Source organism: Passer domesticus, chromosome 5 (assembly GCF_036417665.1).
Source record: "Passer domesticus isolate bPasDom1 chromosome 5, bPasDom1.hap1, whole genome shotgun sequence".
Lineage (NCBI taxonomy): Eukaryota > Metazoa > Chordata > Aves > Passeriformes > Passeridae > Passer > Passer domesticus.
In genome coordinates, this window is record NC_087478.1 from 32,447,428 (window position 1) to 32,475,122 (window position 27,695).

Consider the following 27,695-nt stretch of genomic DNA (forward strand, 5'->3'; position numbering starts at 1 on the left):
CCACTTAGAAGTTCTGTGCCATTTGCTGCCTGTACAGACAGCATCGATGGTTATGCACAGCAGAAGCTGCAAGTCAAAAGCACTGGGGTGAACATGTTTATAGAATTTTGGTTGCATTGCACAAAAGAAAACAGCTCTGGTTAGGGGCAGGGGAGGCAGCTGCACAAGCAAAAATATAAAGGTAAAGGGTAGGTACCAAGAGAGTCATGTTTCTCAAACACAGACGCCTGTCAGCCTTGTCCTGTAGAGAGGGGTTAAAGCTTTTAAATGAATTGGTGTGATTAGTGCAACTTAAAAGAAAAAAGGAGAAAATAAAATGAATGTAAACCAAACCAAAACCATTATATTTCTCTATAATTGGAAAGAAAGGTTAAGATTGTTCTACCTCTAGTTCCCTCAGAATTCCTGACTGGCCACAGGTCTCTAAATCCTCCAGAGCCTGAGACCAGAAATTTTCCTCCTGGTCAGCCTCGGTGTTATCATGGGTACCTGTGAAGCTAGATTTACAATGAGAAGTTAAAAAAATGTGGACTTTTTCCCCCCCTCTAAAAATATATATTACACACGTGCCTTGTCACAGACTGCAACTTGAATGACAGAACGTTATGCAGGAGAGTGGGGAAGAGTCGCTGACCAGGAGAGGCCGGATGGACATGCAGAGCACATGACAGACAAGCCTTCTCATAACCTGGCAGTCACTAGCAGCTGGCAGGGCCTGAGCAGCGAGTTGTTCAGTAAGGAGATAAATGGATTCCAAGAACAATTCATTACACATTTTTGCTGGATTGAAACCGGGACCTCCCTATGAAAATTAATGAATCAACCAGTAGCTGTGTGCGGAGCTGCTCCGTGCAACAAATATTTGCAATAAAACCTTTCAACCTCACAGACTTCTCCCAGGCAAAATAGAAAGAGTCCTTTTTTTTTTTTTTTTTGCAAACAACATTTTGCAAAAGAGGCTTGGTGGTGCTTTTTACTTGATTCCTTCAGCCTAAGCTGCATTTATCAATTTAAGCCCACCTGATCGCCATAATATAAACTGCTCCCATCATTTAATACATAACACAGAGAAACTTTCAGGGATGCCACTGTCTTGTATGGAAACTTAGGTCTCTGGTGTTTCGTAAATGCACCCAAAACCTTATTACAAGCACTCTTGAGCAGATGTTGGTAACAGTGATGCTTAGGTAGTTGCTCAGCAAGTGAGGTCTGATAAAAACCACAACTCTGGGCTGCGGTGACACAGCCCAAAGCAACACCTTTACAGTGTATGTGTGTATACAGGGAGGGAAGCAGGAGGGTTTTCTACCCTAGCAAGGGGAAGCAGCTCAGTAAAGGTTCACACAAGCATCAGAGCTGCTGCATGGGAGAGGGCTGATTATGTGAAAGGCACAGGGGAAGAAGGATGAGGAAGGAAAGTGACAATTTGCCCTTTTGGTGGCAGCAAGCTATTACTTTGGAGCAGCTGCCCATGGACTGCAGCTAGTGGTGCTTAACAGCACATAAACAGAGCAAACACTATTATGGAAGCATCTGAGGCCTTGCTTGACAAACAATGTATTACTGAGAATAGCGAGAACGTAATTCTGTTTACAGAATAGCTTTTAAATAGGAGAATTGCCCAGCACAAGGGAGGACAGCTTGAATGCTTCACACACATGATACTCTGCCTCAGAGATGCTTTCTTACAGCTACAATCAGTCAAGCAGACAATGGTCAGCCATTTCAATCTCTTATTGCAATGATTCTCCACCTAGCACCAGTGTCTCTTCTAAGATATTGCAATAGATACAGCAATGGCAAGAATACCTACTCAGATCACAGATGCAATTCCTCCCAGGCAAGACAAGAAAGTATTTAAAACATGATTTTAGAAAGATCCTTGACTTCTGAAATGAGCTTTTTCAATAAATCTATGTAGTTCTTCCAATAGCCAATTTTGAATATAGACTAATTTATCCATTACAATATCTCTTGTTATATTGCACATTAATGATATCAAATGGAACTTAAGCTAATGAACAGGATAATTTGAGGCAATTGTCTGCATCAGAAAAACCTGGATTTCCTAGAACTGGAGGTCCATTTCTTCTCTGACTTCTGTGAAATAGAAAACCATGATCCTCTATGTCTGGACTTCTTAGTGGAAGCAATTTCTTTTTCAGCTCCCCTCTCCTCTTTTGCTCTTTCTCTGAGTCTTGTCTCCTGATGTGTGAAATCTCAACTTTTGCATGTTCATTATAGCCACATGAATAATTTTTAGCTGAGCTACTACACCAGAAAACCAGAAGAGGTACCAAAATAATTTATCTAGATGTCTTTTTTATCTAAAACCTGAGGGATTTATTTTAAATCATATGAAATATTGTTTGATCCATAATGAACATATTTGGTTTTCTGACGCTTTTTTAAAGAGCTGTCAGAAATTCAGATGCATAAAAAGTCTGAAGGAAAGGCAGTAGGACAGATAATGAAGATATGGGTATCTATGATTTGGTTCTTACTCCCATATGAGAGACAAAATCTTTGTGTTTTTTAGTTTTTTTAATCAGGAGGTTCTTGGATCTGGCAGACTCATTCATGTAAGCATTGATGTTTTAATGTGTTAAACATTTTTTCTGGAGCAGGAACTATAACAGACTTGTCCTACCTGCCAGTGATAGGTAGACACCAGGCTAGAGTGTGGTTTAAGCACTCTGGTTTAATTTGCTTGCCCACTGAAATGTCTCTGTCAATCAACCACAAGTTACTATGGTGTTTTCTGCTTTTACCCTGTTTTTCTCATTTCAACTGATTTTCCTTTCTTCCCTTGTCTTCTCACACTCCCTGCTCCCCACCTCTGCCTCAGCCCAGCTGGATCTCACTTTTGGGCACTTTTTGGTTTCCTACCTGGAAGTATTCCACTCTTCCAGCTGTCCCCCACCTTTCCTTTGCCCTCCAGAGGCACCTTTCCACATCTTTCCCTCTTTCTTCATGCTCCTGATGCTCTCTCCACCTGATCTTTCCACAGGTGTTTGCTTTAAATGGTTTTCTTGATTCTCTCCCAATGTCTCAGTCTCCTTCTGTTGCCACATATTCTTGGATGCTGTGCTACACAAAAAAAGGCAAGAAAAAATTACTTTCTACAGCTAGAGAGGAAGAGAAGTTGTTTAGCTAGAACTACAAGAAAAGTGGTGCTTTTCTCAGGATTCCTGTAAGAGGCTTGAAGAACAGACATAGCCTTCTCAAACACTCCAGCACTTGGGATAGCAACACCATCAGATGTGGCACCATCCATTTTACAGATACAGCATTAAAGTAATCATTATTTTAATTTGCACTGTATCTCTCAGGTGTAAGTCACATTGACAAGCAGAACAAGACTCTTTAATGTGCATACTTTCTGCTGAACAGTGCTTTAAAATGATAATAGAACACATGCTTTTCATTTAGAAGATTCTGTATTTTATAATCCAGCTCCCTGATTCACTGCTCACCAACTTTTTCAGCCCATTACTTACATAGCTGCAAAACAGTAGGTGTTCTGGAATCCATGGCTGCATCTCATTTGAGAAACAAAATACGGGCTGCAACTGTGGATAAAGACCCTATTAAACTAAAAATACTAGGCTACCAAGAATGGGCTACCAAGTATGAAGAAAGCTATCTAGTTTCCTTTATTAAACACTGTCCACTACTAGCCTATGAAAACTGCCAGTGTGCTTCTGCAGTAGAGGCCAAAGGAGCTGGATGTGGACTGAGAATTCACACTTGCTCATATCTTAGCTGTCATCTCGCCAGGCTTGTCTCCAGACAAAATGCCACAAAGCCATGGGCTGTATCAGAGGGTTTGTCATTCAGAATCTGAAAGCAGCATCTAATCTTTGCTTGGATTTGTCTTTCAAAGCTTATAGACTGGACCCCATGGATTTCCTTACCCAGTATATTTATACAGCCACCAGGAAGGGTTTTTTTAATAGTAAACTTGAATTTTTTGCAGACTGGGATTTCAGGCTCACTGCACTGGCACACCAAGAAAGTGTATTTCTCATGAAGGACATGCATGTCTGCAGGTGCTGCAGGTGGGTGCAAAGAGCACTGAAATCTCTTTTACTGCGATGCCTGTCTTCCCACATGTGAGGAAGAACTGTTCATTGGCAGAAATTACCCAAGTCTCTGCAGTGGATCTACTAACAAATCCAAAAGAAAAGAAAACTTAGAACAGAAGACAGATTTTTGGGTCTTTCACTATCTCCAGGAATTGTGATTTTTTTTCCTCAGGAAGTGCTTTTGTCTGCAGAGAGATTAACTGAAAATGAGATTTACTTCCGAGGAAAGGAGAAACAAATGCATGGCAAACTACCAACAGTTTGAAGAAGACATTTGTACCTGGATCCCTTTTTATTCCTACTGAATCACTCCTATTGAATGTGAATGTCTCAAGCACTTATGGAAGGAGACTGTAATTTGTGCTCCTTTGCCCAAACCAAAATGCATTTTCATAGAAGATTAACACACCAGTTGTCTTCAGCTACATTATCTGTAAGTTTATTTTCATGGAGTGGAAAGCAGATCAGATTTTTTCTGAAACTTGCCCAGGGAAATGTCCTAATTTTTTTGTTTGTTTATTCTTTAGGGATAAATGCTGTGTTTTATAGGCTGAAGTAACTTGAAACAAATATAGGTCTTGGTGTTTATTGTAAATGCAGAGTGAGTCCCGTGGCAGGGAAGAACTTTGCGGCTCACATCATGTTGTCAGAAGGCTAATTTATTACTTTATTATACTATATTTTATTAAAGAATACAGAAAAGATACTTACTGAATGCTAAAAAGATAATAATGAAACTTGTGACTCTTTCCAGAGTCCTGACAGAGCTTGGCCCCAGTTGGCCAATGAGTCAAAACAATTCACACCGGAGTCCAGCCAAGCAATCACCTTGGGTAAACAATCTCCAAATACATTCCACATGAGCACAACACAGGAGAAGCAAATGAGGTAAGAATTGTTTTTCTTTTCTCTGAGGCCTCTTGCTGCCTTTCAGTTTCCCAGGAGAAAAGCCCTGGGCGAAGGAATCATGTTCAGAGAATGTGAATGCCACAGGTGTTGGCATCGTAAACCTCCAAAAAGACCACAAATCCACCCCAGTAAGTTTCATTAAGTATACTGTGTCTCATATTTAATGGAAGAGCTGCTATAACTTCATTAGAAAAACATAATTTCATTCAAGACAGCTAGTGTTCATTTTTGAGGCACTGCTGCAGCTGCAGACCAGAGAACAGGCACTCTTCTGGGAACTTACGTGCTTGCTGCCGGTCGATCCCACTCGTCGTCACTCAGCCCTGGATCATGGAATGAGTGGTTCCGTGGCTTGCCTGGAGGGGACAAACTGCCCTGCTTGGGACTCCTCCATTCATAGGCATTGAAGTTGTATCCCGAAGCCTGATAGGCGTGTCCTAAAAAGATGAATTACTAATTTGCAAAATGTATATGCTGAAATGACAGGAAAGCACACCTCTGAAGTTGGCTTCTCAAGAACTGTGGTATTTGTCATTGTTACCATATCTTTTTCTGTAGCCAGATTATTTGACCTAGATTATGTCTGGAATTAGGTATGCTCTAGAGTTTCTCTTGTGGAAGTCCACTGAAAGCAAAATCTTAAATATATCTAACACTGTTCTCTTACTGTTTATGCCTCAGCTGCTTCTCTATTTAGTTCTAGATACTGCCACAATTTAGCAATTTCCAATTTGACATCCTAGATTGAACCGTGGTGAATAAATCACATGTTATGGATGTGTTAAATATGCGTTAACATGGTCATATGCAACATGCCCAAAATTAAAGCTAACTTATTAAGAAAACTGCTTCAGATGTATTTTAAAAAGTTGCCAAAGATGCATTACAAAATCCCATGAACTTGGCTTTTCATGTGCTCTTTTGCTAGGGCTCAAAGAGCCCAGGAAAGGCCTGTCTCACAATGGGTACACATTCCCAGGACCAACATACACCATCTCTATCACCCATTTCTTAGTGTCTCAATGCTGTGTAAGTGGCATCAGATGACTTTTATACTTGCAGAGTTTATTTCTGATTTCTGGGTGCTTTTATCATACTAGCAAAGCAGGTATTACTTCAATAGTACTTCTTTAACTGAAACTAGGTGTAAGTTGAATTCCAAGTAGGAAGCAGCTTCCAAGTGATGTATGAAGAAGAACACATGGATCAATGGGTCACAAGCTGATGCTGATCTAGTAAGGAAAATCCATTATGGTAGAACTAATATACGTTTATATATATATATATATATATATATATGTATGTATGTATACACACACGCATTTGTATATATATATATAACATATACATGCAATATACTGCACCTTGATATATTACTTTTTTAGCCCTGTAGTTGGTGTTTTTTTGATGTGCATATTGGATTAGGAAGTGTTATGTTGATGATGACTATTATCACTGCTGTCATTCCTCTAAAGAGGGTAATTTGCTTCCATGAATCACTCTAGACCTGTCTCCCTCAAATGCTGTGTAACTACAGAGCTGTGAGCATTTACCAGCAAACTGGCAGATATTAACATAGGAAAGGCATTGTTTGGGAAATGTGACTGCTGTGTGGGGAAGGCTCTGGATTAGTAAAACAGAAACATAAGACAAAGGTACAAAATGGGGTATTAATTCAAGGAGAGAAAAGACAGCTCACCAGCATTAAATTGGTAATTAATAGGATAAAGCATTATCTGGTGCCCCAGAAACATCCCCCAAACTTAGTCTGTGCTTATTGCCAAGAAGGGTTTGGAGCAAAGCCAAACTCAGCTTCATGGGTCAAGACAGCATGAACTTTTACAGAAATGGGGGCCACCACAACACCAAGGCATAAAGCACAAATCTGTTTGCACTCAGGCTGTTTAGCAGAAGTGCCATGTATCCAGCCAAGTCTGGGCTGGTTTTTTCAAGGGAGTTAAAAAAAATCTGCCTTGAGATACTGGTTCAGCTTTGGCACAGAATCCAAATCATCAGGACTCTAGGAAGCATTCTGGGCTTCAATCCCTTCCACAGCTGAACAATTTGCTCCAAATACATGAAATTCATCCAGAAAATGAGAATTACCATCCTGGAATTTATTCAGCAATAGTTCTCCTTAGGACTATCAAAAATATCAGAAGAAAATCAAATATAACTTATTTTGATAAACTGACCAACACAGTTAAGGAAAGAGGTCAAATTCATCCAAATTCCAACTCCAGTGGAAAAGTTATTTGAGGTAAGGATCTATCTGTCCAAGTACCTCCCAAGTAATGGGAATACATGCTTTACTATAGAAAGAAACATTTTTAAAAGAATTAAATAAAACACTGAAGTTGTGTGTAAGTTACTTTTCTTGCTATCAAGAATATTACAACATGTCTATATCCTTCACTGCCTAAATAAACATGTGTTACAAACTGAAATTATTCGAAAATCCCATCTAAAGTAATAGTCAGAGAGAGGTGAAAAATTTATCATTATAGCAAATCATGTCTTTAAATGGAATGATTGTTTTTGACAGCTGAGAGTTAGGTATTAATACTGCAGGAATGAGGAAGAAGCAAAAGATTTACAAATTATAGGCAATGACTAATGTTGCCCTTGAACAGTTTATAATAAATCTGTTGTCATTTAAAAATTAATGCATATGGGCATCAAACTCATGAACATCTCCAGAGTGCTCTGTGCCTTGCATTGATCTGTACTTGAAGGATAAACTCATTTAGTTGTGGATGAGCTATGGACCAAGCTATTCAGATGTCAGTAAAGCTAACAAAAGCCTGTTAATGTATTGATAAATGCTTTGTAACACATCACATCCTCATGAAAAAATGAATCTGAGGCCAGCCAAGTGCAAGAAATCATGCTGCCTGCCAAGATGTGTGGTCATAATGAGACACCAGCACATTATAAAGTACAGGGTCAAAAAGTACAGATAAAAAAGTTCTACTTAGGGCAAAGGAAGGTCAACCATGAAGGCAATAATTCCTGCTTTAAATGTCGATTGTATTTTTGACAGTACCTTGATTTCCAAAGCTGGTATCAATAGCAGAGCCATCCCATGACTCCACTGCGCTGTCGACACTTGGGACTGCAGTGGAATAGATGTCCGAGAGCTTGCCAGATTTCTGTGCAGCAGAGCTTTCATCTTCAGCATCGCTCAGCTCGCTCACGTGACCCACAGGCACAGAAAATTTCTTGGGACTGGTAGCTGAATAGGATTATATAAAAAAAGGTGTTGATCTTTGCTTTACTGCAGTTCTGAGAATCTGGTTTGTGCTCCTGACACAAAGCTTTTCCATGGATGGGCTAAATGCTTGTTAATCTGCAGTAACACGTGCATTAAGGACCATGGATGGTACCCTTGGCCACACTCACCATCTGTTTGCTTTTTGATTTTCAAGGTGACAGTTTCTCCTGCCATCTGTAACAAATGAATGGCTTCACTCAAAGGTTTTCCTTTCAGACTGCTACTATTTATTGCTAGGATTCTGTCTCCTATGTGAATTGCCCCAGTCCTACAATAAGAGAGAGAAATGAAATATTGAGAAGAGAATGTAAAAGGCAACAAAGGCAATTTCTTTGCATTTTGAAGCATTAAAGTCTCATCTCCCTTTCTTTCTTTTATTTTGCTTTTATTGCTGTGTCACAGAGTAATTCTTTTGTTAGAAATGCTTAAAGCAAGTCACCTTTGTTGTAGTGACAATAGCAGAGCTGAGGCATGGTGTGGATTTCTGTGTTACTGTGACAGTTGAGTTAATCACCTGTGGATGATATTCACTGCAGCCCCCCTGCTCAAGAGCAATCTCAGACAGCTTGGTAAGTCCTAAAATGAGTCAAGTTTCTAAAAGTCTCATAACATTAAAAAAAAGCAGTGTAAGCAAGCAACCAGCTATTTCACAAGCCTGACCTTCAGGATTGGTCAATCAAGAAAAGAAAATAAATTATTTGTAAATGGTTCTGGCTGTGCACAATATCATGTTTTGTGTGCTGTACCTTCTCTCTGAAACCCCTACCAAAGGTGAAACCACCAAATTTCAATGACTCAATCAATCTGAGAAATAACAGGTGACAGAAATCCTGGTCATTTTCATTATTCTCTATCTATCACTTACCATGAGGAGCATTTCTGCTCCTCTGATAACGCTTCCTATGGTGTATGTAAGTGCACATGCAGTGGCAGATAAGTGTATGATGAGTTCAGATAAACCTGCACACATGAAGTGCTTTCTTTGCTTATTGTACTGTACAACGCTGTTGGTTTTAAAAGGCTGCTAAAATGTTCCTGAGAGTCAAACTGCTCAGTTTGATTGATTAGGTTTTCCTTGGTGATCTGTAATGGGAATCACAATCCTCTGCCTTGTATAGTATGTACATCCTGCTCATGCTCCTGGAGCTTGGCAATGATCAAAAAACAACAGCAAAAAGATTATGAACTCAGATTTGGAGAATAATAAAAAAATCATTTGCTAACCCATGAAAATCAGGGTTTTTAGGTGAACAAAATGAACCTCTATCTTGACAGAGAGAACATTAAAAATAATTTTCTTTCCAACTTACCTTTCAGCTAATCCTCCTTTCGTAAGGCTGGAAATGATTATGGGATCAAAGGGCTCTTCAGTACCAGAGATTGTAATTCCAAGAGGCCCACCATAGCGCTTCAGCTCCACAGTATAAATAATTGCTCCAGAGCTCTCCTGTTCATCTGCAATAAATGCCAAGGGGATGCAATTGGTTTCTTATGAAAGAAGGAATGAAAAAATACCATATTTAATCTAGTGACAGGTAATCAAACAGCATTACCAAAGGATCACATCTGAGATACAATTCTTAATCATATTCTACTGGATTATTTTCTAAAAAAATAATAATTACCTATTATGCAATTTTTTATTGCCAAAATAAAAAAAATACTGATACTGATCTGTTTCTTGAACTGAATGGAAGGTATTTAAAATTAAAGGTAATTCGAAAGTTTTAAACCCAAACTGTCTTAAAAGAATTCTGGGAAAAAGTCATTATAAGATGAGCAGCCCTATTCATGTTCAAAATAGTTCATGTTTTTCATGGACACGTTTTGAGCTTTTTGTAACAGAAGCAAAAATATCTTCTGTATTCTGAATTATCCACTAAACTGAACAGTAAGTCCATTAGATATTATTTCATGATACTGCATGGAGTAATTTGCATTATTTTGACGTTTTATCTCATCAAACAATTATCAGAACTGGAAAAGAATCCATCACTGAGTAAACTTAAATACAGTGTATTTCCTTAAACAACACTCAACAAGGCATTGCACCAACAAGATATGTGCCTGTATTTATACAATGCTCTTTACATATTATTAAAAACAAAACCCAACCACAGCAAGAGAGCAATCAACTGCAGCATATTTTGAGTTATGAAGTAATATTTAAAACTTAAAAATGCCAGAATTCTCCTCAAATCAAAATAACAAATGCTTTCTAGCTCATGTTCTGATATTGGAATTCAGCCAGGACAACTGGTCTGGTGGGAAAATTTTCTTAGATCTGTGGGTAATGACATTTTAAGCAGTTCAGTGAATGTGGAAAATGTTGAGGATGCACATTCCATAAAACTAAAAAAACTTAGAAAATTCAAATGCTATAATTCCTGTTCTTATAGATAGAAAAACTTAAAAAGGGAAAAAACCCCAAACCTACATCATTAGCAAAGGCTCAAAGAATTGCCTCCTTCTAATACTGAACACGGTACTTTGGGCAGAACTGGAGGAACACCAATATCTTTGAAGCTACTTTGTTTCTTCCCAACTTTTAGAAAATTTAGATGTTCAGCCCTCCACCTTCCCCTTCCACTCTCTTCTATTTCCTCCTTGCTATCCATGTACAGAAAATTCTGCACAGAGAGAATCAAAGGAGAGAAGAATAGTGGTGCTCATTCAGAAAGAACACAGGGTTCTGGTGCCTACTTGGGGCATTGCCATCAGTGTTTTGGTGCAGTTCACATCCACTGCACTTTGTCTGACACGCTCTTTCCAGAAGCGCCCAGCTCCCCAGAGGTCACTGGAAGCCCCTGTGTGGCACACAGTGAGCTAGCATGCAAGCTGCCCCTGCACAGCAGAACAATGGAGCTTTGCTTGCTTCAAGCATTTATGGAACCTGGGGTCTAATGCTGGTGCTGCTCATCTAGATGTGACACAGACACGGTACAAGACTTCAGCTGGAAGGTGGAAAGGTACACGCCAAGCTAACCGCAAATTAATAGCCAGCACTTCCCAAGGGGTAACACAACACTAACATTTCTCTGCTATAAACGCAAAGTGAATAGAAAGTTACTAACAATCAGCAGCCCTTCCACACGAGAGCTGGAAGTCTATAGACCTCAGTGAATGACTGGAAAGAAGACTGGTCCATTATGTCTGTTTTCTGGTTAGCTGTAGGTCACAAAATTATTGGCAGAATGTTAAGCTGAGCAGAATGTTGGAGCTATCCAAGAACAGGGCATACATGCAGCCTGAATTCACCAGGAAGGCCAGTTCTGCCATGTGAAAGCAAAGAATGGTGATATTCAGGAAAGGGAGTCATTAGGTTAATCAGGATTTAAGATTGTCCTCAGTTTGGGAATCTGGCAAGAAGAAAAGGAAAGAGAAAAATTGCTGGAAACATACCTCCATCTGGGAAGGAGATATAACTGAAGTACTATGGTATGGGTCTCATGTTTTTGAGATTTTCCATCTTTATTTTCCTGTGACGCAATTCTTGTGGCTAATTCTTGGAAATCACATTTAAAGAAAGTAGATCCTCTGTGCTGCAGTGCCTCTGCTCTGCTCACTGGCCTCTTGCTCATCAGAATAACATCTGACCGATACAGATACAAGGGCAAAGAGCAGCAGGGTCTGGGGAGCACCTGACATGCATCATTCTGCTGTGGCCTCAGCTGCACGCTGGCACAGAGGCACACAGCTCTGAGACCCCCACTCCCTGCCTCACCTTCCTCAAAAAAGCATGCAGTGCAAAATGAAAAGAAGTTTAAATCTTAATTTTATTCTATGTTTCACAAAACATTTTGGAGTGCTCCATGCCCACTCATCAATCAGCATTAGGCTTTTATTTTCTTAGGGAATTTATTATTTTCCTCTGTTTGAGCAGCACATTTCTTCCTTCGTGAGGAAAAAAATCTTTTGTAAGTAAATTAATAGCAAACACACAAAGAATTATTTTAACTGAGATATACTTTTTATTACACCTTTGCTATTGTTATGCCACTAAATATTTTTTCTTTAGCATTTGAGGAGACACTAATTTTAAATTTCAAAGTACCTGAAATCTGCTAAAAATACTTTCATTTACTCTTTGACATTTAGTCAATTCTTACAAGAACAATTTGTACAAATAACTTTTTTAGTAGGTTTCCAGTAGCTGTCCAGTTACACTTGAATTTGTTCAGTTACACCAATCATGTCTGGATAAAACACTGTAGTTGTGTGAGAATCTTGATATAGATATTTATCAAACAATTGAGTGTGTAAAACAAAACTGTGGTATAAGAATCCCACTGAGACTAAAATCTGTACCAGATACCATGGTGTGCAATACCTAAGAGTGTAAAGATCTTATTTTCCATGAGTGGAGACTGAAATCCCCATTTCAATTACAGCAACAATTTGCACAAGGTACTAAATGCAGCTGCCTTTGCTTTGTACTATAATACTGAGAAGATACTTGGTTTGCTTTCAAAATCAATTAGGAGGGGGAAAGAAAAAGGAAAAGAGTCTTCTAGTGCAATTCTAAACATTACTTCAACAGCTGCACTTAATTTCAAATAATAAAGTGTGGCAGGTTGTGCCTTTTTGCTCTGAGATTGTAAAGAGCTGAAAAGAAGTGAATCTCCAGTTTGTGCTTTTGTGTAACACTGTAATGTGAACACAGGCAGTAATAGTATTTATAACTGTCTTACTGCCTTTGCACTACAATTCAGAACTCAATTATCTCCAGGCAGAAAGTCTGCTCTTATGGAATCCACAGTGGGGAAGACACAAGGTGACTATCAATAGGTGTAGGTGTCGAAAATTATGGCAGGTCCATTATTCCCTTGGGCTGATGAGACATGGCTCCTCCATCAGGTATCCAGCACAGTGTATAAAGTACTACTTACCTTTGAGCATGTCAAAAATCAAATTTTTAAGTTTATGGACAAAGCACACACTACACCACTTTGCTGGAGAACTGAAGCTTAGGGATCCATGCTTTGCTAACCAGGATTCCAATTTTAAAAGCAGAGAAAATCCCAATACCCCAGTAAGAAACAGATCATGTTGTTTATATGGCTACACCTGAGGGACAATTGTCCTTTCAGTGAACTGAAGACCTAATTTTGCAGTGCAGCTCCTGCAAGCAATATAGTCAGTGAGAAAATTCACACTTTATATACCATTAAAATTCTTTTTAGGTGACATTTTCTGATTATCATTAGCATAAACCAGACATGTTAAAAAAAAATAATTTCACTAAAATTGAAAAGAAATCCCTTCTGCTCTAGAAATCCTGACAATACACACGAATCTGGAAAGTAATTGCTAATACCGGAATTATCTTCGTCTTTGCGGATCTTTAACTTTACAAGGTCCTCACAGTGCTGAAGGATCTGGACAGCATCTTCCATTGAGCAGTTGTCAAGTCGAATATTATCTATTGCCAGCAACTTATCACCCAGTTCAAGCGTCCCAGTTCTGCACACAAGTAAACAAGCTTACATGAAACTCACGTAACATTAAAATAAAGGTATCTGGAAAGGTCTAAACATTATTATAGGAACAGATGGATTTTCAGGACAATTATTTCTCAATATGCCTTCTAGTTTCTAACTTTTCATGAAAGTATTTATTTAAAAAAAAACGCACGTCTTTTACAAGCTTTCTCTGTTTAACTTGAATTTGGCTGGTTACACACAAAAATAGATTTTTATTGGGAACTCTAATGTCTTACCTGTGAGCAACACTTCCTTTCTTGATATCAGAAATAACCAGAGGGTCCCCTGGTTTTCTACTTGATGGAGCTGTAATAAAGAATATATACAGACATTTGCTTTTCTTTCTAGACATGCAGATGGACTAATTTTGACCATAAACCAATACTTCATACACATTCTTTATTTGCATTATATTCCTCCCCTACCCCTAAATTGTCTGAACTTCAGGTAAAAACAAACACCAGCAGCACATTGGCAAGACTGGATACTCCTCAACCATTAGAAAATCTCAGAATTGCAGTGACTGGTACAAAGTGAATTTAGCCTGGTATGTCTGAATTCTGGGTTCTCACCAGGACTGAGCCATGTGAAGACATCACAGTACAGCTGCAGTGATCTATCACAAAATTCTGCACAGCTGTAACACATAAGGAAGACTTTCTGCCATAACAATGTCTCAGTGCAAATACTAATGATGATCTTTTGCCAGAATAAATCCTATAATACCATATCCCTGACCAACAGAACTGCTCTGGCAAAATATCTAGAGTGAGCTAGTCCATATTCTTTCTATCCACTTCTGTCCCATCCAGTGCTTAAGGCAGAGGTATGAAGGTAATGGGTGCTGGCTGAGAAGGAGGAATCCACTTCCCAATAAAGGAGATGCTGTGGACAGTGGCCACACACCCCACTGGGCTGACACACCATTACCATGTTTGCATAGGTGTAGCTTACAGCTTTGTTTGCTTCACTGTAACTCACTGCTTTGAAGCAACCTGTGCCTCTTTCCATGAGTAATTCTGCCCCCCTGTGAGGCTGCTGGACCTTAACAATTGTGGACTTTTCCCAACTTTGTACTGGGGATACCTACTAGAAGCTCTGCAATTCCAGTCAGTTTAGTACAACTCCCACCACTCCTCTCCTCGCACACTTATCTCTTTTTGGAAGAATATGACATTAATGGTCAATTTTTCTATCTGTCCCTCATGGTTAAAAACATGCTCTGCTCTTCAATGCCAGCCACTGCAATTCTTTACCAACTTGTGCAAAAGTATTCAACAAGTTTCCCTTGGCCAGGAAATTTGCTCTGCAATTTTGCTTGACTTTTAATTGCCTAGGAGGCAGTTAAATACACCAGAGGAAGGCAACAGTGATCACTATCTTCTTCCAGAGGACTGCTTCTTGAAGTGGCTTCACTGAATGCATTGTTTTGGAGGGTTCATCCATTTGCTGACAAAAGACTGCACTGTAGATCTGATATGGCAAGCAGTCAGCTTAGAATTTGAGGGTGAGGAAAACACATTGTTAGACATCTCTGTGGCACATGCTGTCTACCTCTGGGAAGAATATCACCTACAGCTGCTCTGTGGTGAACACAGACAGACTTTTGGGACTGTTAACAAAGAGTGTGCTGATAGTAAAACATTGCCATGTGGTAGAATGCTCTCAGCTCTCCTGAAAGCACTAATTAGTTTTACACATTAAGTGTTCTTCAACTGCCCCACACCATTCCTGCTCTGTGAGCTGAGCCCTCTGCATCCTTTCACAGAAGGTATGTTTCCATCAGGCTCCCATGCCTGAACTGACAATCACCCAAAAAGCTGCCCTTAGTGGAGGATCACCTACAAAATCCTGATGTCAGTTACTTTAGCAGCTCATGAATCTTCTCTCTGATGCAAAATGACAGATCTTCACCCACAGCAACCACATGGTAAATTAATAATGACATTTCCAACACAATATGCTAACAGGTCTTGTTAACCTTAGCTGCCCTGGCTGAGACAGCCTTTGAATGTCCAAAGGAACTGTTCAAGAACTGCTAAATAGCCATATTTCAAATGCAACGTGAAAGCCCAGAAGACAGACATACAAGGACTTTGACTAGTTTTTAGAAATTTGTCTAAAACAGCATGCTTTCAGGAAATGATTATGTTGCAATTCAGAGAACAGTAATTAACTTTTTGCAAGATATGTTATTTTCGTAGCTTGTTTCTCATACTTTATGTCATGGGTCAAATAAATTACAACTCCATAATTTGCTTGAATCGTTTGGATTTGTTTTACCAATTAGTATCTTGTTAAAATTTTAGAGTATCACTTTGGTGATTTTTTTAATTCTAGATTTTTACCCTCTGAGTTGCCTTACTCTGAGTTTATAGGCTACCCACTGCAGACTAGGGTCTGAGTCTTGATATACTTTTTATGTAAGTGTCTTACAAAATTACCAGAACTTAAGAAAACAGCCCATTATTTCTGTAAAAAGAAGAGAGGAAGAACAAAAATGAGGGAAAGAGCACAGCTCAAAGAACAGAGCCACAAAGTACATGTGGATGCAAAGATTATGATGGTGGACACAAAGTTATCACAGTTTCAAACTGAGGAAGTGTGAACCAGAAGTATTTAAAGAGTTCTCCTGGGCTATTATTTGGTCTGGAGGATGAAAGCCTCTTTGTAGGCACCAAACAGCTCTGTGTGAAATGAATCCCCCAATGCTGAGAAGCAGATACACCACACTTCATTTTGTTATTGTTCAATTATCATGGCATACTTCTTACAAATTATTCAAGTTGTGTTGCAGAGATAAAATAATAAATTTCCCCCCAAACTTTTGTACCTTTCTGTATATTACTATAGGCTAAGATTGTCACAAAACACTGGTGAACAGATGCTGTCTCCAGCAAGAAGATTGAGCACTACCCTGATTTTACAGATAAGCAAAGGAAACATAGGAAAACTTTGGTCAAAATATGACAGTTTTCAGTGAGCAATTTGAGATACCCATACCCTTATATGTCACAATAGTTTGTAGAATATAACAGCTTCTATGTCTGAAATACAACTACCAGCATTTTCAGCAACAGCTGCAGATGAGTAGCATTTCTGTGAGTGCAACCCCATGATCTCAATATTTCTGCATAAAATCAAGCAGCCACCTGTGGAAAATTTCCACTCCCACTCCCAGAATGACTTGTCTCAGCACAAGTCTTTTGCAGAGAAAAGAAAAACCACCCTAATTTCTCCAGGGTAGCATTAAACCACCTTGACCATGAGATCGCCTCCTTTATCTTTCTGCAATCCTGCATCTCATTCATTATGCAGCCTCCATCCCCTTTGTTACACACCACTGTTTCATCTCTCCCCAGACAGCAGAGAAACCAGAGATCCAGAGGGAAAGCAGTATTTGACCAGCTAATATATCCACATCAATTAATGCAAGATTGAAGCGACACTGTACAGCTTCCAGTCTCCACTTCAGAATTATTTCTAGTTTTAAGAGGCCTTTATAGATAAAGCACCGTACCACTCACCCATGTCCAGCCTTCTTGCTCAAGTCCCAGCTGCCCCTAATCCTGGTCATAGTTCAGTTTCTCCCCTCATTTGCTACTTCTCTGTTACAGCTTTCCACTTGTTTCCTCTCCTTGTCCCGTTCTGCTTGTCCAGTGAAGATCTCACCTTTTCTCCTTCCTGTTCCAGCAGTCAGTCTGGTTCGGATTTTGCAGAGACCTTAGAGTCTGCATGAATAACTATAAGTGGACTGAAGAGTGCATGAAATTGTACAGGTACTACATTCAGTGGTGCAGCTAAATGGCTGCTCTTAAGCAAGCTGTTGTCTGTCTTCAAATTACTCTTTGATCCTGGGTCTCCATCTCAGGTCTCTACCCTATTCTACTACACTTACCCAGCCACTTGAAAGTAAGTTCAATGAAGGGTTGTCAGTTCTGTGTATCAGCTGTTCCATTACATTAAAAAAACGCTCAAACAATGCTCCTTTCTTATTTCACTGCTAACTCAAACAAACCCCTTCCCCCCCCACAAAGTGACTTCAACAGATTTTGGGGTGGACATCTCATCCACCACCCAGACAAAACACTACTTTCAGCATAGCTTCAAACTCTGGAGTTTAATCAAACTCTGAACAAACAGAACAAGAAAAGCAAAATGCTCATGTTATGGAAACATACTTTTTACACAAAGTCAATTTATTTATCCACAATGCTGGTTTACAGCTACTAGATATTTTTAGGAATAACGTGATTAATAAATTGATGAAGGAGCTTTTTAAAATTACACTGATGCAGCTCTTTTGTTCCTTAAGTATTGGTTCATGTGGAGCAGGTGAGAAATCTGTTGATATTTTTCTGTCTTGAAAATAATTACTTGTAATGTTTCAAAATTAAGTAGAGCTTGCCAGGTGAAATCCCAAAATATACAGAAGCATGCTTTAGAAAATAAATTCTCATAGTCAATATATCTGTATTTTACAAATATATAACAAAGCTTGTTTCTGATGAAATACAAAAACAATAAAGCAGACTACAGTATAGTAGTCTACAGCTAGTCAAAGTGACTCAGAGAAACTGATGATAGTTTGGGTGAGATTCTGATATTCTTTCCAGCTTTGCAGCTTCTTATTCCTTGAGTAGTCCCATTAGCTTCAGAGAGATTATTTATGAAGCAAGGTGCTGCAGTTCATTACCAGTAAGGATATCAGAATCTTACATAAGACAGAAAAAAAGAAAAGGAAAGGGAAAAAACCCCAAAAAACTGTTAACTACAATTACCAGAATCCACTAGTAAGTCATTTTACTGGACATCATTCGATGTTCTTGGCAAAAAAATAATTAGTCTATGATAAAGTAGCCAGTTGCCTCAAAAACCTTTAAAAAAGGTTTTTGTCTTTAAGAAGAAAATCTATATTCATTACACGGTTTAATGTCAATGGCAAATAAATTGAAACAGCTTTGAGTACTACTAGCATTACTTGTAAAATGTTCCTTCTTCTAGGGAATGATTCTGCTACAAAAGCATAATCACGTGCACAGGAACACTCCTGTGCTTTATTTGGATGATATAATTTTAAGAACTGAGACCTTCTACTTGCTCTAATCAGGGTGTGAAACTAGTGATGTGTGAAGCATTAAATATAAAGTCGTGTATTTGCAAAATATGAAAATACAAAATAAGGTCTTTATTGAGTGTAAGTATTTGTCATTGGTAAAATTAGACAGATATTGCAGAGGTAAGGGACAAATGACAGGACTGCAATGTGTGTATGAAGGCAGCAGCAGGCAAGACCACTATACTGGGAGATAATGACATGAGCTATCCAAAACTCAGGGCCCTGGACTAACATTAACAATGATGCTCATGAAACTTTCTTCTCTCCTGCTTTTAAGGGGTTATGCTGTCTAAGTGGATTTTTAATGTTTTCTTTTATTTTTCTCTTGCATTAATAAATCTGAAACTAAAGCAAGTCTCTTCTCCTATTACAAGGCTTGTTTTTTAAAGACCATGAATTAGCTTATTAATCTTTAGTGTCGTGTGTCACCTCATATATGCCTTCAATAAAGCACCTAGTTGTAATTCCATGCAAGCACTCTTGGTGCTCATTACCACAGAAAACAATTCCAAGAAAGAGAAATAAATTCCTCTTCTAGGATCTCTGACTCCTAACAGCTGACCTAGAAGAACTCTTGGACTTAAAAATAGACAAATGCTCACATGCCAGCCCAAAGTGAAGTTGCACTTCCTGTCTGACAAAAAATGTCTGTCTTGTCTGTCAGATTCGGTAATTTCCTGACTTTCTCACACAAATCCCAAACTAAATGGGGGATATGGAAAGTAAGAAAGGTGTTTCTCTGTAATGTTTTAATAGCACTTTCTCATTTACCATTAACACCAATAACTTGAGAAGGAAGAGGATGAAATAGGTCTCTAGCCCTTTTAAGAGATCAAGCCCACAAGTGAAGGAATCTGATCACCTCCATCCCCCCTGCTTAAGACATATCAACTCTGCCAACTTTCCCTTAGTATTTGTTTCTTAAAAGAAATCATATAGCTTTCTGAAAATATCAGTAATCAATGGCATGCTAATGTGCTAAAGTGTCCTGACAGAAATTTGACAAAATGAATATAAAATGCTTATATTCTTCAAATCATACTGCCTTATCTAGCAGTTAATTAGGTAAAACAGAACAAAGCACTGAAAAGCAAGCATGACATGCAGCAATTCGAGACTTTACCAGTTATTAATATAAACCCTTTAAAACCATGTAAATAATTTATCCTAGATAAATTGTATATGAATTAAATACTATTAATGAGATTATTATACATAAGAGATAATTTAATTTAAATATTAAAGATACTGCAGTATATTAATAAGAGCAGAGAGCTAAGACCAACCACATGTTACTCTGATTATATAAAGCACTAATTCTATACAGCACTAATTTTTTGGAATTAAATTCCAGATCAGTAAAGCATGCAAAGTTTGGAAGAGGAGTGCTAAAAACTAAATTCCAAGAATATTAGCTTTCCATTAAAAGTTTATTCCTACAGACAAAAAGAAGTAGATGTCTGCATTCCAAAAAACAACACAAATCAAATTACTACTAAGATAATATTTTTTCAGTAACCCTACAAATATTTAGCAATCTTAAGAATAACATGTAAATAGAACAGCCTCGCTCCAGGTTTTCTCATTTCTCAATATTTTCATGTGCACAGATACATGCAAACCTATGATTTTGCTTCAAATATCACATCACATCTTACAGAGTCTAACAGTTACTCATTCAAGTGTGCAACACAAACAAACAGGCCTGCAGTGTCTCTCATTTGTAATCCTCAGCACTGAGATCCCTGCTGTACTTTTGATTAACCATATTCCACTGTGCTGGTAAAAGCTTAGAGAATAGAAGACAAAGCACAATCTTCCCCCATGACACATGAAAAACTCCAAAGGAAGACTAATAGCCTAAGAAAGGCAACAACCATAAAAGAATGTTAATTCTGATGACACCAGATTCTGCAGAGTCAAGCCCATTAACTTTGATATGGATTGTTTTCCTTCTGTCAAGAGCTGAATTCAGTATGCCGGAGTTCACCTGGTCAAAATCCAGTTCTAACACATTGTTTTACTGTCTCCTCACAATATAAGTATAGGAACACTTTTAATTGCAAACCACAGCAACAAATACTTCTTGAGAAACAGACTGATGCAGGCTCTTGTGACTTTCTTCAGCAATCTCTGCAATCCCCAGTGAAAGGGGATTTTGCTGTGACCCACACATTCAAGACTGCCCAAAAGTTCTAGAGATTGAGGATGTATCAGGGTTCTGAAGCAGAAAATAACCCTAGGTAAGTGCATCCTCATGTCTGTGAGACCCTTCAGTGGGGTTCTGGTCAGGAGCCTGTGAGGGACCATGACAGACTCTGCTATAAATTTCCCAGCTATGGAAATGCTTTTTCATGGACCTAATTCTGCTGATTTATTTGTTTATTTATTTAATTAATAACTTTAATAGGAGTTAAATATGTACTATGCATGTGAAGGAATAAGTCAAACATTAGATTTGGCAAACTTCTGGCTTTGTTAACTACTTGAAGGGGAGTATAAATATATTACAGAACAGTATTTCAAAAGAGAAAAAGCAGTAAAAGAAGCTAGAAAAAGGAAAAAGAAGTTTATACCAAAAGAAATGTTAGCCCATAGCTACAAGACCCACTATCTGCAGATTATCCCATAAACATGGTCTGAAAAATAAGCCCCTGTACTTACAACTTATGGTGATGCCAAGTTCCACATTATGCTTCTTTGGTAGCTTCACATGAAATGTTCCACTGCTTGGTATAACTGATTCTATAAAGAAACATTTAAAATGTTAGATAATTTATAAGGCACAGCAATTCCACAAGCATGCAACTATGCATGTAAGTTGATGAAATCACATCAGAGTCCCAAGGCAGGGATGAAACATGGGTGCTAAAATGAAGGAGGTATGATTTATAACTCTACTGGTAATTTCACCGTTACTCAATTTTTTTTAAGGTTTAACTGAATTTGTGGAGATTGCATGGGCCAGCAGCCAGCTGAGACTGCAGGTTTTTAGCTCATATGCAAGTTCTGTGAGCACATGGGAAAATTTTACTGCTGGCAGACAGCTTTTAATTAAAAGGACAGGAGATTGAGTCATGAGGATTTCTGACCTTTTTTGCTGCAGGACTAACACTTATTTTTAACTGTCCACTAAGGTAACTGTCATGGGTTTAACATCTAATAGGAAGAAAACTAATCCAGTGGTGCACACACACAATGTGTACATGATATAAACCGTTTGTGATTTCATGAGTATATTCTGCATGCTTAAACACATAACAGAATAAAGGAATGCCATTAATAATAATATTCACCAGAAAAAATCACAATGATACTTCTGGCCTTTATTAATAATTTTCTATTATTTTATTTAGAGATACTGTAAGTTAAACACCTTAAGAAGTTTTTTGTTTATCCACCCTTTTTACTACTTTTCTGTCTTGTGAAACATTTCATTATTTGGCCTGTAGAGGATTTGTCTCTGTTTAGCACAACATTTCTATCTCAGGCCAGAAAAATGTCTGGAAATAACTCAGTGGAGAGACACTCACCAGATCTTACTACAGGACTTGTCATTTCTATTTGCTTTCAGAAGCAGACTGCAGGGCTGTGTGAAATGAGAAAGCTGTACAAGAAACCACATTTCAAATAAGTCACTTGAAAACTGAATGGTGTAGATGTGAGAAGAAAACCTCTACCTCAGATGCCTAACACTTGCAATGTACTTGGGATTTATTCCTTCATTTTTCTTGCAAGACAGAATAACAGGACATTCATACCTGCAACATCAAATTCTATTTCCAAAGTGACCTTGTTGTTGATAGAGGAGTCTCTGAGCAGTTGATTGGCCTCATCAAATGTGCTGTCTTCTGTTGGGATACCATTTATTGACACTATTCTGTCTCCTATTTGCAGCACCCCACACCTTGGTACAAAACGATAAAAACAATCATCAGATGTGCATGTTACCAGGAGCAGCAGTATCACAGAATCATTTAGGTTGGGAAAATGCTTTAACATCACTGAGCCCTACCATTAACCCAGCACTGACAAGTTCCACCCTTTCCATGTGGAATTGCCTTATTTACACATCTTTTAAATACCACCAGGAATTCAGTCTGAACTTCTTCTCTGAGCAGTCTGTTCCAGTCCTTGACAACCTTTTTCACTGAAGAAATGTTTCCTAATGTTCAATCTAAACCTCCCCTGGCTAAAACTGAGGCCGTTTCCTCTTGTCCTATTGCATGTTATCTGCGAGAAGAGAGCAATCCCCACCTGGCTACATCCTCTTTCCAGATAGTTGTGGGGAGCTATAAGGCTCTCCTCCCTTTCCTCCAGATGAAACACCCTCAGCTCTCCCAGCTGCTCCTTGTCAGAGCTGTTCTTCAGTCCCTTCACCAGCTCCATTGCCTTCCTCTGGACACATCCAGGACATCAATGTCTTTGATATAAAGAAGGGCCCAGAACTGAGCATAGCACTCGAGGTGTGGCCTCACCAGTGCCAAGCACAGGGACATGATCACTGCCCTGGTTTGGCTGGCCATGCAGTTTCTGATACGACCCATCTGATCAAACACCTTCAACCAGACCCTGAAGGGTAATTGTGGCATAGCAGCTCAACAAGCTACCTAGGCACAGAGGCTGCAGCCCCTTTGTACCACGACACTATCAAGCACTCCCAGTATGGCCCATGCCCTCCAGGTGCTGGGGCCCAGGAAGAGGGGTCTTCATGCTTCCACCCCACCCATGGACATCACCTGTGCCTCTGACCTGGGCTGCAGGTGAAATGTCAGCTGGTGCTTGTCTGTGCATCTGCTATCATTCTCATGACATGATTAAATACATATATAAGCATAAAAATGTAATTGAAATAATTAGTAAGTCAAAATTCTGGTACTCCCTAAGCTGTGATTCTGTACCAAAGCTGAACAGAGCTGGATATAGCTTTCCCCCTGGCACGCTCAATTATCACTATTTTGACTTCACTGATTTTTCTGAATTTTTTTTTGTTTGTTTTGTATGAATATAGCTTCCAGTCTCCTTCTGGAGAACTCTGTATGGTCAGAACACTGGTGCTTGTCATTCTTTTATAGCTGATCAAGTGCATGAAACACCATTGTCAGAACAGAAAGTGTATTACTTGCCCCACTCCACTGAGCAAGGCCCTGCAATTTGTCACAAACTGAAAGAAAGCAAGAAGCCCAAAGCACCCGAGGAACCCTCACCGAATGTATTCAGCAGTCAATTAAAGAGGCTCACCTTTCTGCAGGACTGTCAGCCTCAATGTAGGAAATGAGGGGAGGAGAGGACAAGGTCTCAGTAGCAAACACGCTGCCCTGGAGCTGTATCCCAAACCCCACTATGGGGTCAGCTGTCAGCACTACTTCTGTGGTTTCTGTGTGGACGACCTGCCCAGCCAAACCAACAGTGCTAGAGGCTAAAGACACTATAAAACAGAGCAGACCAGGAGGAAAGACATTCATACACAGCAGAAGTTCCATTACTTTTTAGAAAATTGTTCTTTACAATACATCTAGTCAATGAAATGTCTGTTTAAAAGCCAATTTAGGCTAGAGTTTATAAATTATTTACAAACAGTTATGGCATAGAAGATAATAGAAAACATCTGGTTGTATGCTGGAATGCAAAAAGATGGTTCTTGTTCTGAGTAAAATAAATGTGTTGGATATCCCCACTCCAAAAATCTCAGGACATCCTTGAATTCTGTTTGCATTAGGTTGGAAGCATAGATAAGCAGAACTTCAACAGGAACTAAGGGAATTGGAGGCACAAGCCCAGCTGATACTCAGGCAGACTCCTCTTTTGAACATCTCACAGCCATTTATTGTTGTTAGCAACAAAGCACATGGATCAGGCTTGCTTGCAAGTAGTAAGGATGCCTTCTTGTACATGTTTGCTGTAAGTCAGCAATTTGTCAGGCTAACTGAGTAATGCAAGGAAGTTGAACAAACCACCCCGTTTTGGCAACCAGTGTATCTCAAGGCATTGCGAGAAAAAAAGTTCTGTTGGATCTCTCAAAGCCACTGGGGGATCCTTCTATGAGAAACCTGGGCAGCTACTCCTGTTCCCCTGCTTTACTGACACCTTCTGCAGTACAGATCAAGACAAAAACAACCCTGTGATTCAATACAATTACCTGTGAGAGGAGGAGACCGCACCTTTGCCTCCCTGACCTCTGTCTAAATGTCTATTGCGTTATGGTTTGAATTCCCCCAGTGACAAACGATTGCCTTTCATGTCATACACATGTCTGCTAAGAATTGGGTAAAATGTCATAGTTTATTTGAGGGATAGTTTACCTGTGCATTTTTTTTTTCTCTTAGATGCAGAAAAAAGAGTTGACATTATAGATAATATTAGCACAACTGTAAAAAGATGTCAGAGTATACATATAAGTATATATATATGTAAGTATATATGTAAGTATTTTCCCACACTATGGGGCTGCAAGCATTAGACTTTTGCTCTACATCAGTTAGTATCAATCTGATTGATGTGGCACAGTTGGCAATGACAGTTCTTTGCAAAATTTTCATTTGCCAAAAACCTCACAAGTTTCTGTTTTCTGCCAGCAAAGCTCCTTCCCACTCTAAAACTGTCTCTTCCAAATAACTGTGAATTCTTCCTCATATCTTAAGTTTTCTTTCTAAGAATTGTGCATTATTTCAGATACTCAATAGCTTCCTTCTTACTCTTTCTTTTATCTGCACTCAATAAGATATGCTTACACACAAATGTAAATACTAACAATCTGTTTTTAGAACTTCCATCAGCTTTAGCATTTACTGCATGTGAGAAATAGGTTTTTCTCCAGCCCTCATTGCTGCAAAGGCTAAAATAATATAATACCTAAGACACCTTCTAGAAACATCTTTATTTAGGGCAAAGGAAAGTTCAATTTTCCCTTTCTTAAAGGTCATATAACAATTACTTGTTAACTTCATCTCTGTTCCCTCCATGCAGCAGCTATCTAGTTGACTCTATAACCTTCTTACTCTTTTTATAATGTCCTACTGGGAACCTAAATATCTCAAAATTTATTTCAACTTTCAGGACAGTAAAAGTTTTAATTCACATTGGAAAATGAAGTCGCTATCTGTAGGATTTAAAACTCACTCTGACAAACATTTTGATGATGCCAACACTCAAGTATGACAGTTAGGAACTTCCACTCAGAAAGAAAGGGAAAGAGAAACAGGAATAAAAAAAACCCCTCAGAGATGAAAACTGTCCTTTCCTAATCGTGTAACAATAGCTATCTCCTAAGACTCTAAATGCCGCAGGTACCCAAAATGTAAAATGTCACAGGTACCCAAATCCATGAGCATGTTGGGGTTTGTAACTCAGCAGTAACTGTGGCAAGAAACACTGACACTTTTTGGCTCTTTGATGGATTAGAATTTTTACAGGCCAGGAAGCAGCGCTGTTGATTTAAAAAGGGGACATGGATGTGTTGGTATTTCCAGTGAACACTGGCTGCTATTGCTAGGGGTACATTGCAGCATACTTGTACAGTTCTCATCTAACTCTCAGCAACATTCCTGGGGGCCAGTTTGCTATATGCTTTGCAGATATGTAAATCATGATTGTGAATTTGAAGATTATGTACTTGTTACTTTTATGCCTGCAGTTATACAAGAAGCAGAACCAGATGTGCTTCAAGGTGCATCTATGGATTACTATACCTCCAGTCTCCCACTCTGACCCACAAAAAATTGAAAAATGTTCACAAAACCCTCTCCAATTTCTATCAGATATGCAACCCTAGTAAAGTAAGTTGGTATAAATTATGTCTTCCTTCCAACCACTAATAGGGATCTGTTACAAAATACTTCAGGATTTAAACTTTAACAAAATAATAATCTAAGCCTTTCCACAAAGAATCCCACACCTTAAACAAACAAATAAAACCAAACAAACAAAACCAGAGGAAGAACAAAACCTGAAAAGAAGGGGCATAAAAAAAGCTTGTGGCAGCAGGGCATGCCCTCACTTTTTACAGTCACATATTTAGAAAGATCTGTATAACTAATGCAATGATTATTAAATCATGACCATAAAAGTCTTGTAACCCTTCATGCCATCACACTTCATCTTCATGAATTATGCCATGATCACATTTTGTTGTGCAATTATTCCTAAAAAATTAGCAATGTAAACTTTATAACAACCTACATATTTTTATTCCCAAGTAACATTCTAAAATATTTATTAAAATTTACCTTAATAAAACTCTCAAATGATCCAATTAGATTAAAGGAAAAAAAAAATCCCACTAAAATTAAGACTGTGCTACTCCTTTTCCATGAAAAGCACAGCAGTCAATCTACTGGTTCTCATGAGTCTCCCATAAAGGGAGAGGTTTTCAAGCCTTGTTGATGGACAGTGGAAAGTATAGGACTGGACATTCTCTATCCTGGTTTACTGCAGGACATTCAGAGCAGTGTGGGTCTCTTAAGTTGGCTGTTACTGCTGTCACAAGTATGGGTATAAGTCTACTAACAGAGTAAGGAACTCTGCATGGGCTGATAAGCAAACTCACAAAAAGAGCAAACAAGCCTGGCTGGCCAGCCAATTCCTCTGAACCAGTTCCAGTTCAGGGTTGTTGATGTACTCACAGGTTGTAATGAGGCACTGATCACTCAGTGATGGGGCCAGGTTCAGGTATTTTGTAATGCTCTATATCAAGACCTCACAATGTGAATGGGTAATAAACGAGGCACAACTAAGCCTTGTCCTAACTTCCCCTGTCTAGAGATTTGGTTACTCATAGCAGCTTGTCATCCCCAGGGCCTTCTGACTTGAAAAATCTTTTTGGT

At 38.8% G+C, this 27,695-nt stretch overlaps 1 protein-coding gene across 19 annotated transcripts in view; it reads right to left on the reverse strand.

Annotated features, from left to right (window-relative positions):
* Positions 1-27,695, reverse strand: part of GRIP1 (glutamate receptor interacting protein 1) — a 304,055-nt gene that overhangs the window by 11,856 nt on the left and 264,504 nt on the right. For 16 of the 19 annotated variants that reach the window (XM_064419422.1, XM_064419429.1, XM_064419424.1 and 13 more), the window contains 12 exons: positions 24,115-24,301; positions 22,635-22,780; positions 21,538-21,618; positions 13,991-14,060; positions 13,589-13,734; positions 9,582-9,726; positions 8,400-8,539; positions 8,044-8,232; positions 5,281-5,434; positions 2,890-3,090; positions 386-497; positions 197-241 (listed from right to left, as the gene is read on the reverse strand). In XM_064419422.1, coding sequence (XP_064275492.1) covers positions 197-241; positions 386-497; positions 2,890-3,090; positions 5,281-5,434; positions 8,044-8,232; positions 8,400-8,539; positions 9,582-9,726; positions 13,589-13,734; positions 13,991-14,060; positions 21,538-21,618; positions 22,635-22,780; positions 24,115-24,301 — 1,616 coding nt within the window. The remainder of the gene's footprint in view (positions 1-196; positions 242-385; positions 498-2,889; positions 3,091-5,280; positions 5,435-8,043; positions 8,233-8,399; positions 8,540-9,581; positions 9,727-13,588; positions 13,735-13,990; positions 14,061-21,537; positions 21,619-22,634; positions 22,781-24,114; positions 24,302-27,695) is intronic. The other 3 variants (XM_064419436.1, XM_064419421.1, XM_064419438.1) reach the window with 1 other exon arrangement.